The 18,317-nt window shown below is 35.9% G+C and overlaps 1 protein-coding gene across 1 annotated transcript; it reads right to left on the bottom strand.

Annotated features, from left to right (window-relative positions):
- Window positions 1-6,740: 6,740 nt before the first annotated feature.
- LOC113874822 lies at window positions 6,741-8,949 on the bottom strand. Its single transcript, XM_027513031.1, has 2 exons — window positions 8,469-8,949; window positions 6,741-8,140 (listed from the first exon to the last, which is right to left on the bottom strand). Exons 1-2 carry the CDS (start codon window positions 8,947-8,949, stop codon window positions 6,741-6,743), a joined length of 1,881 nt encoding a protein of 626 aa, XP_027368832.1.
- Between the last annotated feature and the right edge of the window lie 9,368 nt (window positions 8,950-18,317).

Genomic DNA, 18,317 nt, shown 5'->3' with positions numbered 1-18,317 from the left:
ATCTAAAGATCAATCTGGGGACTGAATTTAGGTTCTCTTTGGGTTCTTTTAAGTGTGTCGTTAACGTGATGCTCAGATTAACGGCGTAAAAGAGTATTAAGCAGGAATAGTGAATACTAAATGTGCACAATTAAATCAAACGTAGATGCTTTTACAAAAATGTAGCAAGCCGGAACTAAACAACGTACGAAGACATAAGTAACAAGAACTGAAATTAAAATGCAGAAAGGTAAATGTAGGAATGTAAAGGTACTGGAATGTAAACGTACAACTCCTCACAATGGCGAACAACGGCCACCGTAGGTCTCCTTGTAGCTGGTGTCTGGCGCGGTGCAGAGTTTCAGCGTCTCAGAGTGTTTAGGTGTGGTGTCTGGGTGCAAAAAGTCGTCCTTTGTGAAATGGTGCTTTGGAGTATTTATAGACATGAAGATCATCACCGTTTTCCTCCTTTTGCGGGCACTTCTTAGTAACTGCCTTCAACTGTTGATGTTCACTATCCACGATTGCTTGTGATCGTGCTGTTCGTTGGGGCTTCTTTTGTAACCGCTATCGCCCATGATCTCCTTTTGCGTAGTGGTGAATATTGATAACTATTGGTAACCGCTTTTGAATTTTCCAAGACTCCTATCTTTCGAGTATTTCTGAGAGAAATCTAGGAGACTCCTTAAATGTTATGGCCTTAGAATAGTTTCTTTTTTACTTCTCTTTTCGAGCCATTATTGAGTTTTGAGAACCTGTCTTGGTCTTGTGAACTTGGAACATTTTCTTTGCTCATTTCTGTTTTTCGAGCAATTCTGGAGGGATTCTGGAGCTCGACCAGGTTTGTGGACTTAGAATATTTTTTGACCACTTCTTATTTTTCGAGCAATTCTGGAGGAAATCTGGAGCTCAGCTAGGTTTTTGGACTTAGAATATTTTCTGACCACTTCTTGTTTTTCAAGCAGTTTTGGATGTCGGGGACTTGAAAACTCCTCAAAAACTTCTCGAAAAGTCATCAGTTTTTGTGGACTTAGAATATCTTCTTGTCAGTCCTGTTTTTTGAGCAGTTTTAGATGTAAGTGACTTGGAAACCCCTCAAAACTCCTCGAAAAAGCCATCAGTTTTGTGGACTTAGAATATCTTCTTGTCAGTCTTATTTTTCGAGCATTTTTAGAGAAAAATCAACAAGATGACAAAAACCTCTAAAATAGCTTGAAATGTATCTTTTTTTATATGAAACTAAAAAGTCTTGGACAACTTTCTGATACTTCTCAAGTTTGGACCTATTTTTAGGCTCCTTCCTGACCCTTAAAATTTTGTCGAAATGTAGCTTCCTTCAACATGATTTTTAACTTAGAAAATTTTCCTTATCCCAAACAGATGCCCCCCAAAATATTAATATCTCAGGTTGATGAGATTTTAATATTTTTTATTTTGATATTTAATTGGAAAATTTTCATTTTCTACTTTTCCCGCCATTTCTTATGGCGTCTCTGCCACTTACCTGCTTTATGTCAGGCACATCGTCCAAAGTCGGCGCAATAAATGCAGGTATTGCTTGGCAGTTACCGAAAATGTCCCATTATTGAGACGTGCTCCGTTCTATTGGGGATTTAAGGCCATTTTTGATCAAAAAGACACCCCACTATCTCTTCATCTTCCCACTAAGTGCCAAAATACTCTGGACTTGGGCTCTTGTATGGGCCTTGCACGAGGTTGGGGACTAGTATAAAAAGCGAAGTTACCTTCTCATTTTTAACGCTTTCATTTTTACTCTCCTTCTTAAGAGCTCTGTTCTCTCTCTTCTGCTTCTTTTGTATCGAAATTTCTTCTGGTTAGTCCTTAACTTCTCTATTTCTCGTCGAAATGGCCTCCAAGTCTAGGGTTCCCTCTGCCTTCTCCAATGCTGAGCTCGTTCCTTTGGGTCATTCGAGCTACCTTCCTGAGCCACCTCTCGAGGAAGAGAAACTGGCTATTTGGAAATCCCAGGTACTCATTCCCTTTTCATTAGGCTCGAAACCTCATGCATTTTTAGGTCCTTTTGTTCCTCAGTCATCTGTCGAGTCTTCTTTTTCCGCTGGTGGAGTCTTGGCATTCTCTTCCAAATATAACTTGGATTCTCTCGAGAATGCCCAAAAAATATTTAGAACTATGCCTCCTGTAACCAAAGACTTATATTTGCCTTGGTTAGATAGAGTTGAGGGTGAAAAACAAGATAGTTGGAGGGCCATAGGAATCTATGATATCATTCAATTGTCTAGGTACAATTTGTCTTACAACTTCCCTATGATCATGAGTTCTCTTTTCTTCTGGGATCGAGCAACTAGCTCTTTCCACGTGCCTTGTGGTATGATTACCCCAACTCTTTTCGATGTGGCTGCCATTCTTGGTCTTAGGCCAACTGGTCCTTCATTTCGACCAGATTCTCACCCGAAAAATCCTGATGTAACCCCCAACTTCCAAAAGCTTTCTTACCAACTCTTCATAACCTTGAATATGAATCGAGATGGTCCTATTACTGATGAGGAGCATGTTTCTTTTCTGATGTTTTGGCTTTCCGCATATGTTTTTTGCTCGAGATCGCTCCAAGTACCAAAGACACTGCTTACTTTGGCCCAATTACTGCACGAAGAATCTTCAATATGCCTTGGGAAGCTTATCCTAGGGAATTTGTATGAGAATTTAAATGAGGCCGTAGCTTCATTTGGGTCTAATGACTTTCCTTCAGTCATTAGTGGCCCCTTTTGGCTGCTTCATCTCTGGCTGAATGCTATTTTTGAAGAAAAATTACAAAGCTCTGAACCACCCAATACTTCTCGAGAGATTGAAGGTTTTCGTCTGACTTTCTTGACTACTAACATAGCCAAAAAACACTATTGTAATGCTTTTCGACAATATTTCAATTTTTTCTTATCTCTTCAATCTTTTACTCCTCAACTTGCTCCTTTTTCTGCTCGAAAGGTAGGGCCAGTATGGTTTAAACGCCCTTTTCCTTCGAGAACTCCAAGTGCCCAGTCTGAAGTTTTAATGACATGGAGACAATTTCTTTCGTGTCAACTTCTTTTTTGTAGTTTCACCCATAGGCCTTATCAAGTGGTTGCTTATCAACCAAATTTGGTAGCTCGACAATTTGGGTTGGGCCAGTTAAAACCCTCTTTCATGCTGGAGGGGTCCAATCTCGATATTCTTGAAAACGCTCGAAAGAGTATTGATGATTTGAATGAGGCTATTAGTTTCTTTCGAAAACGTAGGCCAGAAATTTCCCCTCTTGAGTTCGAGCCTATTTTCTACTATACCAGCACTTTTCAAAGTTGGTGGTCTACTTATTATCATCACCCTGAGATATCTATCGAAGCGTGCAACCAGAAGATGAATTCTGCTTTTTCTCTATTTCAGAAGGGAGATCCAAAGGCCAAGACAAGAGGTACGCATATTCGAGAAATCCAATCTTTTGAACGATTTTTTAAAGTACTTTACTTACCACAAAGAATATCCCAAACTATTTTTGAAGCTGCTCTTTCCTTGAGAGAAAAAACAAAAGAAAGAGTAAATAGGTATAGGGATTTTCACCCTTTTGAGAAGTTTATAGAAGAAATCCTTTTTAAAAAATTTCGACCAACTTTTCCACCTTTGCCAAACTGTAACTTTGCTCTGGCTTTACCCATAATTTCACCTAAATGGGTCGATCTACCTTCGACTCTTTTGAACGAATTATCCCCTCCTCGAAGTAGAATAACATCTTCGAGATTTTCTTTTAAAACTTATCCTTACCCTCTTCACCTTGATATTCAAGATGTGAGAATCCTTACAAAGTTTAAAGATGGTAAGATTTGCCCTGTTTTTTTCTCGAAATTCCCCCCCTTTTTTATTATTATTAGATTTTAACATCTCGAGAAATTTTGCAGCTCTGCCAACAGAACCTTTTGTTGGTCGATATGACCAAGAGGATTGGGAAGAGGATGAGCCTCCTAAGAAAAAACAAAAATCTACTCGAAAAGGTTCTTCTTCGACAACCCTTAAAAAAGGTTCTTCGTCTACATCCCAAGCTGCCTCTGGGGTATCTAAGGTAACTATTTTGACTTGGGTTTAATTAATTCTCGACATAGGTTTCAATTGTAAGCCTGCTTCTTCTTTTTTTTTCCTAGGCTAAGGCCATTCCTAAGACCAAGATTCCTACCAAGCCCCAAATTTCTATCGAAATGACTGCTTCAACTCCTGTGCAGCAGACACCTGATCAACCTTCAGCTCCATCAGTGGAGGTAAATTTTATCTTTTTGAGTACTATTCTGTCTTTTCGAGCATTTTTTAATTCTTTTCTTTGTGGCAGGTTTCGACTGATGACACTCCAAGTGTCAATTCACCTCCTAGGGTCCCAAAAGACCCTAAAAAGCGTTTGACTCCAATCCCTGAGGAGTCTCAAAAAATCTCGAGAAAAGAACCTACAGCTACTGTCCAACAAGGGGATAAGGCAGCTTCTTCCTCGAGTTCTAGATCTTCGAGCTCTTCGGATACTTCTTCAAGTTCTTCTAGCTCGAGTTCTGAAGATCGAGCTCAAACAGAACCAGCTCCTGAGGTAAGGCATTCTTTTACTCGAAATTTGGTCTTCATACTTGTGAATTTTCTCACTTCTTTTTCTCTAGGTACCCCCTATATCTCGACAAACATCGCCTCTGGGTTCTCCCGAGGTTGATGTTGTTACATATCAATCAGAAGAGGAGGGGCCCTTGCATGAAATTGAGGAGAATGTAGCTGAAGAGGGAAACCAAATTCCTGAAAATCTCCAAATTTCTGTCGAAGGTCCTCCCAACATTGAAGTTGTGCCACCATCATCATCCATTAACTCAGAAATGAACTTGGATGATTTTAATGCCATGGTGGAGGAAGATCTAGAGGGGGCCATCGACAAAATTTTGGCTGGTACCTTCACCTTTTCTTCTTCATCTCATACTCCTTCAGGGTCGCACTCAGAAGTCTCCAAGCCTGCTGAATCAACTGAAAAAATGCTCGAAGAGCTTAGGTCCTTGGTCTTTGATGCGCCAATGATGAAGAATCTTCCAACTGACAAGGACTTGGTTGTCAAGATCAAAGACTTACTTTCTTCGTTGAAAGCTCAGCTCTTGACATTTCCTGAAGGGCTCCAACGTTTTGAGTCTCTTTTCATCGATTCTTTAGCAATTATAGACCAAACCACTGTAGTGGGTTCTAAACAAGATCAAGCTCGAGTAAAGCAAGACTCTGCTTCTAATAAATTGAAAGAGGCTCGAACTGGGTTAGTCAAGCTAAAGGAATTGGCTACCAATGCCGATATGAAGCAGAAAGAAGTTGATGCTAGAATCGTTGATTTAGAGAAACAACTCGAAAGAGCTCGAAAGGAGTCGGAGATGCTGAAGAAAGCTAGTGCGGCTTGTGAGAAGAAAAGAAAAAACTTTATAGAAAATGTGAAGACCCTGACTATTGAGAGAGCTCTAGCTATGGAGGATATTTCGAGTCTGGATGCACAATGTACAGCTCTTGAAACCAGATATCAAAATTTGAAAGCTGTTTATACTGAAATGCGCTCGAAGCCTCCTTTTTTATTTTTCCTTGTATTTTCCTTTGACTTCTTGTAGTTAGGCCTTTTTGTCAATACTCAAATTTTACTTTAAATGAAATTTACTTATTTGTCCTCTTATTGTTTGAATTACCTGTTTATTTGCCTTAATTCAAGTTATTTTTACTTCATATGTTTCTGGTTTGTATGGTTTCAAGTACTTACCGTTAATCGACATTATTCGACTATTAGTTCCAATTTCTCGAATTGAATACGCGTTATTTGAAAACACATTTTCAATCTCGAATGGGCCTTCCCAATTGGGTGACCATTTTCCAAGTTTTCTTGATTTTTTGTCGAACGGTAAAATTACTTTCCACACTAATTCACCAGGATTAAAATGCTTGTTTCGTACCTTTTTGTTATATGACCTCGAAATTCTTTCTTTTTGTCGAATCATCTTTTCTAAGGCACTTAAACGAATTTCATCCAAAGCATTTAATTCATCAAACATTAAGGCCCAATAATCTTCACTTGGTAATTCAAATTGCCGTTGTAAACTAACTGATTGTAGATTCACATCCACAGGTAGGACGGCTTTATGGCCATAAACGAGTCAAAATGGAGTTGTCCCTGTAGCTTCTTTTGGGGAATTCCTATATGCCCACAATACTTGATTTAAGGTTTCATGCCAATTTCTTGGTTTTGATCCAATGTGTTTTTTAATCAATTTGATTAAAATTTTATTTACTGCCTCCACTTGTCCATTGGCCTGGGCATAGTATGGGGTTGAAGTTATCATTTTTATATTCAAGGACTTTGCATATTGAGTTACTTTTCGACCTACAAAAACAGTTCCTTGGTCTGTTGTTAAAGTTTCTGGTATGCCGAATCGATGAATTATGTATTCGTCGATAAAATTAACAACATCACTTTGAGTAACTTCTTTCAACGGAACTGCCTCAGCTCACTTTGAAAAATAGTCGACAGCTACAATGATATACTTATGGCCTTTTGTTGAAGGAGGATGAATTTGGCCAATTAAATCCAGAGCCCAACCTCGAAAAGGCCATGGCTTAATTATTGAATGTAATTCTGAGGCTGGAACGTGTTGAATATTACCATGCTTTTGACATTCTTCACAGGATTTTGCATATTCAAAGCAATCTTTAATCATCGAGGGCCAGTACAATCCTTCTCGAAGTAACATCCATTTCATTCTTTCTCCAGCTTAATGAGCTCCGCAAATCCCTTCATGGATTTCTGCCAGGGCAATATAAGCCTCATGTTCGCTGAGACAGCGAAGTAAAGTGCCATCAACACCCCTTTTATACAATTCATTAACCACAATTATATACTTAACTGCTCGAAATTTTGTTTTTCGATCAGTTGGAATGTTGGGGTCCTTGAGATAATTGACTAAAGGTTTCCTCCAATCTTGGTCAGTTAAGTCATTTATGTTTAAGATCTCAAGGTTTGTTGACCCTAACTTCTCCCTTATCTCTGTTAATTTTGTCAGGTTTTCACTCGAAATTCTATATTTCGAAGCAATTAGGGCTAATTCATTGGCCTCTTGATTTTTGTCTCGAGGAATATGTTCTAGAATGACTTCCTCAAATTTTTGTAATAACTTATTCACTTTTACCCAATATTCGACGAGGTTTTTACTTAAACATTTATACTCTTTGGTTAGCTGCTTTATTACTAACTCAGAGTCTCCTCGAATGATTACATTTCTTGCCCCGAAATTTAACAGTATTTCAAGTCCAGCTAATAATGCTTCGTACTCAGCTTCATTGTTTGAACAAGTTGTTTTTATCTCGAAGCGTAATTTCGTTGGGATTTCATCTGGTGAAATTATCAGTATTCCGATTCCAACTCCATTTCTATGACTAGATCCATCGAAGTATAATTTCGATGACTTTAGACTTATAAAATCTATTTCTTTGATTGGAATTGAGTGATCAACAACGAAATCAGCAACAACTTGGCCTTTTACAAATTTTAGTGGTTTATAAATTAAAGAATACTTTGTTAAAGCCAACGCCCATTTTCCAACTCTACCGTGAAGGATAGGTTTCGACAAGAAATATTTTATTATATCATGATGTGAATAAACATGTACATCAAAAGGCCTAATATAATATTTCAATTTCTCACAAGAAAAATATAGACACAAACATAATTTCTCGATTGGACTATATCGAGATTCTGCACCTATCAACATTCGACTAAGATAATAAATAGCTCTTTCGACACCATTTTCATCTTCTTGAGCTAGCATGCTCCCAATAGTATGTTCTGATGTTGAGATATATAACTTCAAGGGAAAACCTTTCTTTGGCGGAACCATTACTGGTGGTTTTGTTAGATATTGCTTTATCTCCTCGAAAACAGCTTGATGTTCTACCTCCCATCGAAACTCTTCTTCTTTCTTTAACTTCAATAGGGGTGAGAAGATTTTAACCTTGCCAGAAAGGTTGGAAATAAATCTTCGTAGAAAATTTATTTTCCCTAGCAACGATTGCAGTTGTTTTTTAGTCGAAGGGGCTTGTGTCTCAGATATTGCTTTGGCCTTATTCTTGTCGATTTCAATTCCTTTTTTGTGAACAATAAAGCCAAGGAACTCTCCTGCAATAACACCAAAAGCACACTTTAGAGGATTCATCTTCAAGCCATAACATTCTTTCAAATGTTTGTCGAAGATGACCAACATGATCACTTTTATACTTAGATTTCACAACAATATCATCGATGTAAACTTGCAAAAATTCGCCTATTATGTCATGAAAAATAGTGTTCATTGCCCTTTGGTATGTAGCTCCAGCATTTTTTAATCCGAATGGCATTACTACCCATTCATAAGTTCCTAGAGCCCCAGGGCATCGAAAAGCTGTTTTCGATATATCCTCTTCAGCGATAAAAATTTGGTTATACCCTGAATATCCATCTAATAAACTTAAAATTTCATTCCCTGCTGCCGAATCTACTAACATATCGGCTATTGGCATAGGGTATTCATCTTTTGGTGTAGCAGTATTTAGATTTCGAAAATCAATGCAAACTCTAAGAGATCCATTTTTCTTAATCACAGGTACTATGTTCGAGATCCAGTCAACATACCTGGCAGTACGAATAAACTTTGCTCTAAGAAGCCTTTCGATCTCTTCCTTGATTTTTGGCAAAATCTCTGGCGCAAATCTCCTAGGTGGTTGCTTTACTGGCCTCTTTTCTGGTCGAATTGGGAGTCGATGTTCGACTAATTCCCTCGAAAGGCCTGGCATTTGATCATAATCCCAGGCGAAGCAATCCTTAAATTCCCTTAGTAGCTTGATTAATTGGTCTTTCACTTCTTCTTCGACCAATTTACTGATGAAAGTTAACCTCGGCTCCTTTTCATCTCCCAGGTTCACTTCTTCTAAGGGATCTTGTGCCTCCATTTTTGGCCCTTTTCGAGCTGAATCTTCCTCGAAGCTAATTGGTGCATCATCGTAGATGCAATCAAGCCGGACATCGTTGCCTTCGGTCTCTAGAACCGATTCTTCTTGAATCACACATGTTTCGAGTTCTGTGTGCCTTTGTTCGGCTAGATAAGCCGAATTTGTCGTAATGGCCGAATATGGTGAATCGGCCTCCAATCCTTCAGCCACTTTTAGGACCGCTTCTCTTCATTCGGCTAGATGAACCGAACTTTCAACCATATTGATATCTGCATGGCCTTGGATTGGGTCTACGGCTTCATGGGCCGAGATTTCTTCTATTTTTTGTGATTTTATGGCCGAACTAAATTTATCGACCTCTGAAGTATCCCCGGCTTCGAGAACCGTTTTTATTTTATTTTCGGCTACGTAAGCCGAAATTCGAGCCAAAAGGCTCTTTTCAAGGCTCTTCATTTTCATTCTTTTCGGCCTTCACTATTTCTTGGAAGCCGTAAAAACCCACCGAAGGGTCTAGGCGAATCTGGTGTCGAATTTCATGAGCATTTGGCAGAAGAGGATTTCGACCAAAATGAGGGCCGCCTATATCTTCTATACGGAGTGGCGCAATGTTGGCAAAAGATTTGTCGAATGTCTTGCTATCGAGACTGCTTACATGAACTTCAGCCTTAAAATAGCTCTGATATCCATCGACGTATTCCAGCACTCCGTTGTTATTCCAAAAACATAGTTTCTAATGCAGTGACGAAGGTACTGCCCCAACCCCATGAATCCATTCTCTCCCGAGCAATAGATTATAACTTGCCTTAGAAGCTACCACTACGAAGATGGTTGCTTGAGAAACAGATCCAACCCTCAAGTTGACGATTAGGGCCCCTTTGGAACTTGAAGATTTCCCTTCATAGTCCGTTAGTACCAAGTTGTGTGGGAGTAAATCCTCTTCAAATTTCCCAATCTTTTTCAGTAAAAAACTGGGCATAATATTGATAGCTGCCCCAGAATCCACGAGGACTTTGTTCACTCGAAATTTTTCGTCAATTCGAGCCGCAATGTATAGCAGCTTCATATGACTCTTCATTTCACGTGTCGGCTTCTCAAAAACAGCCGACGATTTAGCAAGTGAACCGTCCTCTGCCAAATAACAATAACCCCATAGGTTATTATCGGGTTCGTCATCGGCATAGAAATCTTCTTCATCTCCTTCGCCGATTCCTTCGGCGTATTCAGCAGGCAGCATGGATACAACCCCAAGTATGTCCTCGAGGTCATCTTCAAAGCCTGATTCGAATACATCGGTGATCAATTCATCATCCGCATCGTACTCGATTTCTGGACTCTTCATCTTCAAGTCTTTCTTCATTGCTGGTGCCCTCTCTTTAGTCGTTTTGACTTCGACACTAACCGGGGTACACCGCATCTTTCTGGCGGCATTTCCCTGAGCTTGTTGGACTTGATTTTGAGCTCGAATTTGGGCTTGGATTCGAGCTTGAGCTTGTGCCTGGACTTGAGCTTGAGCTTGGGCCAAGGCTTGTGCTTCATGCTCAGCCTTCCTGATTCTTTGAGCTCTTCTCCACTGAGTTTTAGTCATAGGAGCCTTAAAATAGGGCTTTTTCGACTGAAAATGGCTCCCGGATGGATTCTGGAACCCAATTTGAGTGAAAAACTTGGGTTGTGAGAAAACTTGTTGTGGCATGACCGTCGAATGTGACGGTCCGCCCTTTTTGACCATCTGCAGTTTTGGTCGAATTAGTGATGGGTGCAACACATTTCGAACCCATGTGTTGCTCGGAACATTTTGAGCAGGTACGAAGGTCCTGCTTTGAACAGTCTGGGGATCACGTATGGTGATAGAAGCATTCTGAGTCTGGATCCCTTTGTTCTTGGTAATCACCTGGTTGGTGGTCACCTGATAGTGTTTCTTCATCTCTGATTGCTCGAAGGCTTTGGCCGCCGCTTTATCGAAAACGGCGCTACACCTCGGGCACAACATGACCTCACTGTCTGCTTCCTTCTTTCGAGTTAGAAAGTCCAGCAGCGAGTCACCAGCCTTTGGGAAGATTTCAGCTTCTTCCTTCTCGAAGGCTTCGAGGGTGTCATTCAAAGAGCCTTTCCCTTCTAGCTCTTCTACAGCTCGATCGAATGACCCCTGTTGTTCAGCAACATCGACCATCAGTATGTCGATAGGTTCCACGAAGTTAGCTTCTATTTGCATGGGATCAGAATCGATTTTCATCGGCATTTTGGTTTTTTGCTCGAATTTTAATCGTCCTTGCTTAATGGCGTCCTGGATAAGATCCCTGAAACGAACACAGTTATTAGTCCAATGTCCATAAACATGATGAAACTTACAATATTTTCGACCCTTTCTTTGTTCTAGAGTAGGGATTTTTTGATCATCAGATAATATAATTTGCCCATCTTTCAATAAAATGTCGAAAATATGATCAGCTTTAGATACATCAAAGGCATAACTCTTATTAGGTCGAGTTTTGTCCTTAGTTTCGAGTGGTTTTAAAGATTGGCAAACATAAGGGGGTCCTGGTTTTAATTCAGCTACATTTACCTCATTTACCCCTAAATCAACATCTTCTTCGTCGAGATCATTCTCGCTTCCTATTTCTCCTTCAGCGAGACCTATATAAGCCACTTTGTCTTTTCGAGGAAATTTCTCTATTTTCTTAGGGACAAATTTTTCAACCTTAAGTTGCTCGATTTGCCTCACTCTCGTCGCTAACTGCGACATGTCTCTTAACTGCTGATTAATCAATTTCTTTCTAATCGAGTACTCCAATCCGCCTATAGCCATTTGAACTAGTTCATATTCTGGAATTTGAGTAAAACATCTCGACCTCATTTGTCTAAATCTACTTAGATAATCGTCAATGGATTCATTATGTATTCTTTTTATATTAACCAAATCCATTAAGCTAACTTTCGCTTCACCACGAAAGAATTGTTCATGAAACCTTCTTTCTAATTGATTCCAATTATGAATTGAATTCGGGGGTAAGGTTGTGAACCAGGTAAAGGCCCCCTTAGTCAAAGAACTAGGAAAGTACTTTAACTTTAAATCTTCATTTCGAGCTAAATCTCCACATTCTATGGCGTATCTAGCTATATGTTCTACTGTAGATTCACCGGAATCTCCGGCAAATTTAGTGAATTTTGGGACTTTCCAGCCCCGAGGCAGTTCAGCCTGCAAAATTGCCTCAGAGAATGCTGAGACAAAGTAGGGTCTATTAGCATACCCTACGTCGAACCCATGTTGATTCAAGACTTGTTCGACTACATTGGCAATGTTTTGAGGATTCGGGTTGTTTGGATATTGAATTTGATGCCCCCCTACATTATTTTGCCTAACTTGCTCAAGTATTTCATCAGCATTCTGATTTCGAGCAATAATAAAGGGTTGATTTCCCTGGAAATCACCCTCATTTTGTCTCAGAAGGTTTTGGTCGAGATTTCGACCAATTTGCTCAAACGGAGCATTTGGATTTCGAGCAAAAACTAGGGGTTGGTCTACCTGAAAATTTCCCTCATTCTGTCTCGGAAGGTTTGGACCAAAATTTGGTCTATTTTGCTCAAAAATTTGACCATTTCGACCAAGATGTGTAGCATCTTGATTAGTTGTTTGGGCAACATTTTGCCCTTGCCTTATAGGAACTCGAGGTGGCCCAAAAACGTCAGCAATTCGACGCATTTGTTCAGCCAAAATTTGATAGCTGGTATTAGTCGTTTCCACTATGGGATTCAACACAGTGGTCATTTGATGAGTCAGCATATTGACCATCTCGTGATTGCTTTCATCCATTTGTTGCCTCATGGAATGTAAGGCAACATTCGAAAACGAGCTAGTAGGAAGTGAATCCCCACTCGAAGCTCCAAACGCAAATTGCGTTTCAGGTACTCCACCAATCGTACCCATTCCCGGTGGAATAGTATGGAGTACACCCATTCCTGGTGGAATGGTGTGACTCTGGGGTGACACGGTTGTCACCACAGGGTTAGAGTAGGTTGGTACTCCAAAGATAGGAGGCATACACACGGGAGGTAAGCCAAATGGGTGATCGCCCAGCCTTGGCCTTGGGCCAGGATTTATGCTGGGATTGGTTGGCAGCATAGTAGCCATAAATTGGCTAACTACGGGAGATGACGGCGTAGGTAACGCCGTCGTTGGTGTGGGTTGTGCGGCAGTAGTAGTACTGCCGCTTACATCTGGGTTAGTATCACTACCATCACTTCTGGAATTGCCATTCCCAGAACTAGAATCACTATTTCTTCCTCTATTAGCCATAATACAACGTCCGTTACGTAATATCATGCAACAAAGCAAGCAATCATTCAAAACACACAATATTGTCCCACCGGGCGTGCCAATTTGTTTACGGTGAAAAATGACAGTTGTAAACAAATAATCCAAAGATCAATCTGGGGACTGAATTTAGGTCCTCTTTGGGTTCTTTTAAGTGTGTCGTTAACGTGATGCTCAGATTAACGGCGTAAAAGAGTATTAAGCAGGAATAGTGAATACTAAATGTGCACAATTAAATCAAACGTAGATGCTTTTACAGAAATGTAGCAAGCCGGAACTAAACAACGTACGAAGACATAAGTAACAAGAACTGAAATTAAAATGCAGAAAGGTAAATGTAGGAATGTAAAGGTGCTGGAATGTAAACGTACGACTCCTCACAATGGCGAACAACGGCCACCGTAGGTCTCCTTGTAGCTGGTGTCTGGCGCGGTGCAGAGTTTCAGCGTCTCAGAGTGTTTAGGTGTGGTGTCTGGGTGCAAAAAGTCGTCCTTTGTGAAATGGTGCTTTGGAGTATTTATAGACATGAAGATCATCACCGTTTTCCTCCTTTTGCGGGCACTTCTTAGTAACTGCCTTCAACTGTTGATGTTCACTATCCACAATTGCTTGTGATCGTGCTGTTCGTTGGGGCTTCTTTTGTAACCGCTATCGCCCATGATCTCCTTTTGCGTAGTGGTGAATATTGATAACTATTGGTAACCGCTTTTGAATTTTCCAAGACTCCTATCTTTCGAGTATTTCTGAGAGAAATCTAGGAGACTCCTTAAATGTTATGGCCTTAGAATAGTTTCTTTTTTACTTCTCTTTTCGAGCCATTATTGAGTTTTGAGAACCTGTCTTGGTCTTGTGAACTTGGAACATTTTCTTTGCTCATTTCTGTTTTTCGAGCAATTCTGGAGGGATTCTGGAGCTCGACCAGGTTTGTGGACTTAGAATATTTTTTGACCACTTCTTATTTTTCGAGCAATTCTGGAGGAAATCTGGAGCTCAGCTAGGTTTTTGGACTTAGAATATTTTCTGACCACTTCTTGTTTTTCAAGCAGTTTTGGATGTCGGGGACTTGAAAACTCCTCAAAAACTTCTCGAAAAGTCATCAGTTTTTGTGGACTTAGAATATCTTCTTGTCAGTCCTGTTTTTTGAACAGTTTTAGATGTAAGTGACTTAGAAACCCCTCAAAACTCCTCGAAAAAACCATCAGTTTTATGGACTTAGAATATCTTCTTGTCAGTCTTATTTTTCGAGCATTTTTAGAGAAAAATCAACAAGGTGACAAAAACCTCTAAAATAGCTTGAAATGTATCTTTTTTTATATGAAACTAAAAAGTTTTGGACAACTTTCTGATACTTCTCAAGTTTGGACCTATTTTTAAGCTCCTTCCTGACCCTTAAAATTTTGTCGAAATGTAGCTTCCTTCAACATGATTTTTAACTTAGAAAATTTTCCTTATCCCAAACATTTATATAACAATTACTGTTGTATTTTTTGTTATAATGTATACTTAGAGATTAGGTGAACCATAATGGGTTTTATTTTATTTGCCTCATCCATAGGTAGGAACACCTTTCCTCCTTCAAGTGCAGTAATTAGTAAATCGAGTGAGTATAACTTAATGCAGTTAGAAATTGCGTATTGTTGGATCTTCTTATAATCTAATATTAAATTAAACCTATTTATTTTGTAAATGTAAAATACTTTATACGTGACTGTATAACTACAATTTTTTTTAATGCACCAAAACAAGATTTCGAATCCTCGTTATGAAACAGGGTCTTTGATTAACAAAAATAAACTGTTGAACAACTGATTTTTAGTATTTATTCACTTTTTTTAATCGATTCATCCGAGGTTGATCTTTTTTTTTGGAAGCTCTGATTTTGTGAGATATTCAAGTTAGTGACTTGACCGGTGTATCAAAATTTTGATTGAATTGTCTGATCCGATCCTATATTAACACTTGTCATCAATAATTGATATTTGAAAAATATAATCGACTGTCAACTGAATAACATGTTTGAATACTTTGACAATAGCAACTACACGGTTCAAAAGAATTCATCAACCATTAAATTACTTAAACGGGTTATTCCATGCATGAGAAAGTTTAATTATATCAGATAATTAAATATTTTTTAAAATAATCAATAATCTACTAGAAAAACAAAACAGATGGCATAAGAGATGCCCTCCTTATTCAATAAGGCACATCCACGATCCAGTCTAAATATCGTAACCACCGTGTATTATATATATATATATATATATATTTTAACTTTCTTTTCTTTATAAATAAACATTTTAACTCTTAATTGATCTTATATTCTTTTCGCAATTAAATTTTGATTTTATTTTAATTAGTTTATGAATTTTATCAATTTTATAAATAAACATCTTACTCAAACTTTAATTTTGTTCAAATTAATCCTTAAACTTTTCAATTTTTGTAAATAGCTATTTTTTAAAATAAATCGCTAATAGTTTTTTTTTAACTCTTTATTTTTATCTTAGTTCTTCATTATTTGTTATTATTTTTTTATTATACTTTATTCTTTTAAATAAGGATAAAAATAAGTCAGAATATCCAACAAGAACATTAAACTTAGTCCAGCCTAACTTATTTAATTAATAGACTTATTTTAAATTTTTTAAAAAGTTTTATTAATTAAATAAGTCTAACTTAAACTTTAAAAAAAAATCTATTAGGCTTATTAGAATAATTTATTTAAAATTTATAATAATATATTAAATAATTTTATATAAAAATTATAATATAACGATATATTAAATCAATTAAATTTTAAAATATTTTAAAAACTCTAATTTTTTTCATTAGAGTTGAAAAAAGTCTCTATTACATACCCTCTAAGAGATAATTCTACTTGCTGGAGTCTTTTACATAAATTATATGTATAATACTGATATATATTGCATTGTTTCGATTACGTTTATGTGATTTGAAAGTGATAAATAGAAATATGTAATTTTATTATATATATATATTTAAGGTATTAAATTATTTTTTTAATAGTTTATTTAGATATAAGATTTATAACTTTTAAAAATACATACTTGTTTAAATAATTTAATAGTTTATTTATAAAAAAATTTAATAATTTATTAAATATTTTAATATAAAATAAATTGTTAAAAATATTAACAAGTCAAATTAAACTTTTTAAAAATTCAGACTAAGTTTAATAAAAAGTTTATGAAAAGTAATAGGTTAAGTTAGGCTCAAGCTTCAAAATTATTAAATAAATTATGCTTATTTATACAAAGTCTAACTTAATTTAACCTATTTTTATCCTTACTTTCAAACAAAAATAAAAACATTCTAACTTTTTAAAAGTTAAGAAACCATTTGCAAGTAATAAAAATTAACAAAATAAATATATGCATTATTATAATAATAGTGGCGTAATAACAATGATAATATTATTAATTTAGGGACAAAATTAATAGAAACATGTGTAGAAGAATATTTTTTTAATTATATAATATATTTGTAATTTTTTTCTAAATTTATAAACTTTATTATGTTATGATATTTCGAAGAAAAAGGAATTACAACGCAAAAAGTTGATGACTGGTTGAGTTTAAGGTTATAAATATTTTTTTATTAATAATTTATTTTTTTCATGATTTAGACTAAATATCAATTTCAATCTTTTGAATTATAAGTGCGGATCAATTTAAATTTTCACTTTAAATATTTTTATTTTGATTCATAACTTTGTAAGACAGCACTCCTTTTAGTCTTTCCATATATATAACAATAATAAAAGTTGAAGTAAAAAGTATTAAAACCAGCAATTTTAACAAATATTAGAGATAAAAATAAAAAATATTAAATTGTGTTTTAAATTGATGAATACCTATATTTTAAAGATTAAAATAAGTATTTGTTTTAAAATATTAAAAAGGGTTATTGGAAAAAGGAGAAGTTTTTAACGACTAGTTAAAACAATATTAAAGTTTAGAATGTACATATGTAAAGTTATAAAAGTTTAAAGATTAGTTAAACTAAAACTAAGTTCAAGATGTTTAATTAAAGAAAAAACAATAAGATTTAATAAATAATTAAGATAAAATTAATATTTAAGGTGTGTCTTTACGAAGAAGGTAGATTTTAGGTGGTTGAATATTATTTGCTCTATTTTTTTTAAATGATTAATAATACAATTTTAAATGTGTTATTTAACGTATTTCATGTCGTCGGTAAAAAAAAATTATTAATTTATAGACTAAGTACTTTAAATTTTAAAAAATTTTACATAAAAAATGTATTGAATTATCTTTTAAAAATGTGTTGTTATTTGTTATATTTTTATAATTATATTTAATTACACTTTTAATTTATATACCAATTTTTTTATCTTTTTAATTGTTTAAATTAAAATTTTTATCTTAAAATTTTATTTAATAATTTATAAACTTATAACAGAGACGTAGTATATTATTTATTAAATTTACAAACAAAAATGTTGAAAACAATTAAAAATTATTTGTATTATATTTTATATACTATTTTTATTTAAATATTTAAACATTTTGTATTAATTAATATAAATTAATACTGTGTTGTATTTTTATTATATTATTATTAATTAATGAATAAAATTTTAAAATAAAAGACATAATTTGAATAAAATAATTAAAATTTTAAAAATAAAATAGCACAAATAATTGAAATAGGGATAAAAATGTTATAATTAGTTATAATAGACAATTTGTACAGTTAATACATGAAATATTATTATAATTGAAAATTAACTAAACCAAAAGTACATTTGAGTAATCGTTTCAAGAAAGAAAAAATGTTTTTCAAGGCAGTATTGACATAACTTGGTTGAACTGAGAAAACTCTCTGACAGAGAAACTGAAGTTGCAAAGCAAATCAGTCTATCTTGAACGCTATTAGGAATAACAGTGACTGAAACGTGCACATTGCGAGTTAGGAGTTACGACGAGTAATCAGAGACACTTCAAAACGACGAATTTCCTTTCACTATTTAACTTTACGGTGATTACCAGAAACAATTATTAACAAAGACAAT

This window comes from Abrus precatorius, unplaced genomic scaffold, assembly GCF_003935025.1.
Source record: "Abrus precatorius isolate BTA unplaced genomic scaffold, Abrus_2018 Scaffold8, whole genome shotgun sequence".
Lineage (NCBI taxonomy): Eukaryota > Viridiplantae > Streptophyta > Magnoliopsida > Fabales > Fabaceae > Abrus > Abrus precatorius.
This window is presented reverse-complemented; position numbering and strand designations above follow the sequence as displayed.

Bases quoted from the DNA above. Each gene is read 5' to 3' on its own strand.
- LOC113874822 (XM_027513031.1), bottom strand. From the start codon at position 8,949: ATGGAGGCACAAGATCCCTTAGAAGAAGTGAACCTGGGAGATGAAAAG. The intron at 8,141-8,468 runs GTTTATTAGATG...GTGTTATTGCAG, and splicing joins AGCAGGGAATGAAATTTTAA to GAGAGTTCCTTGGCTTTATT.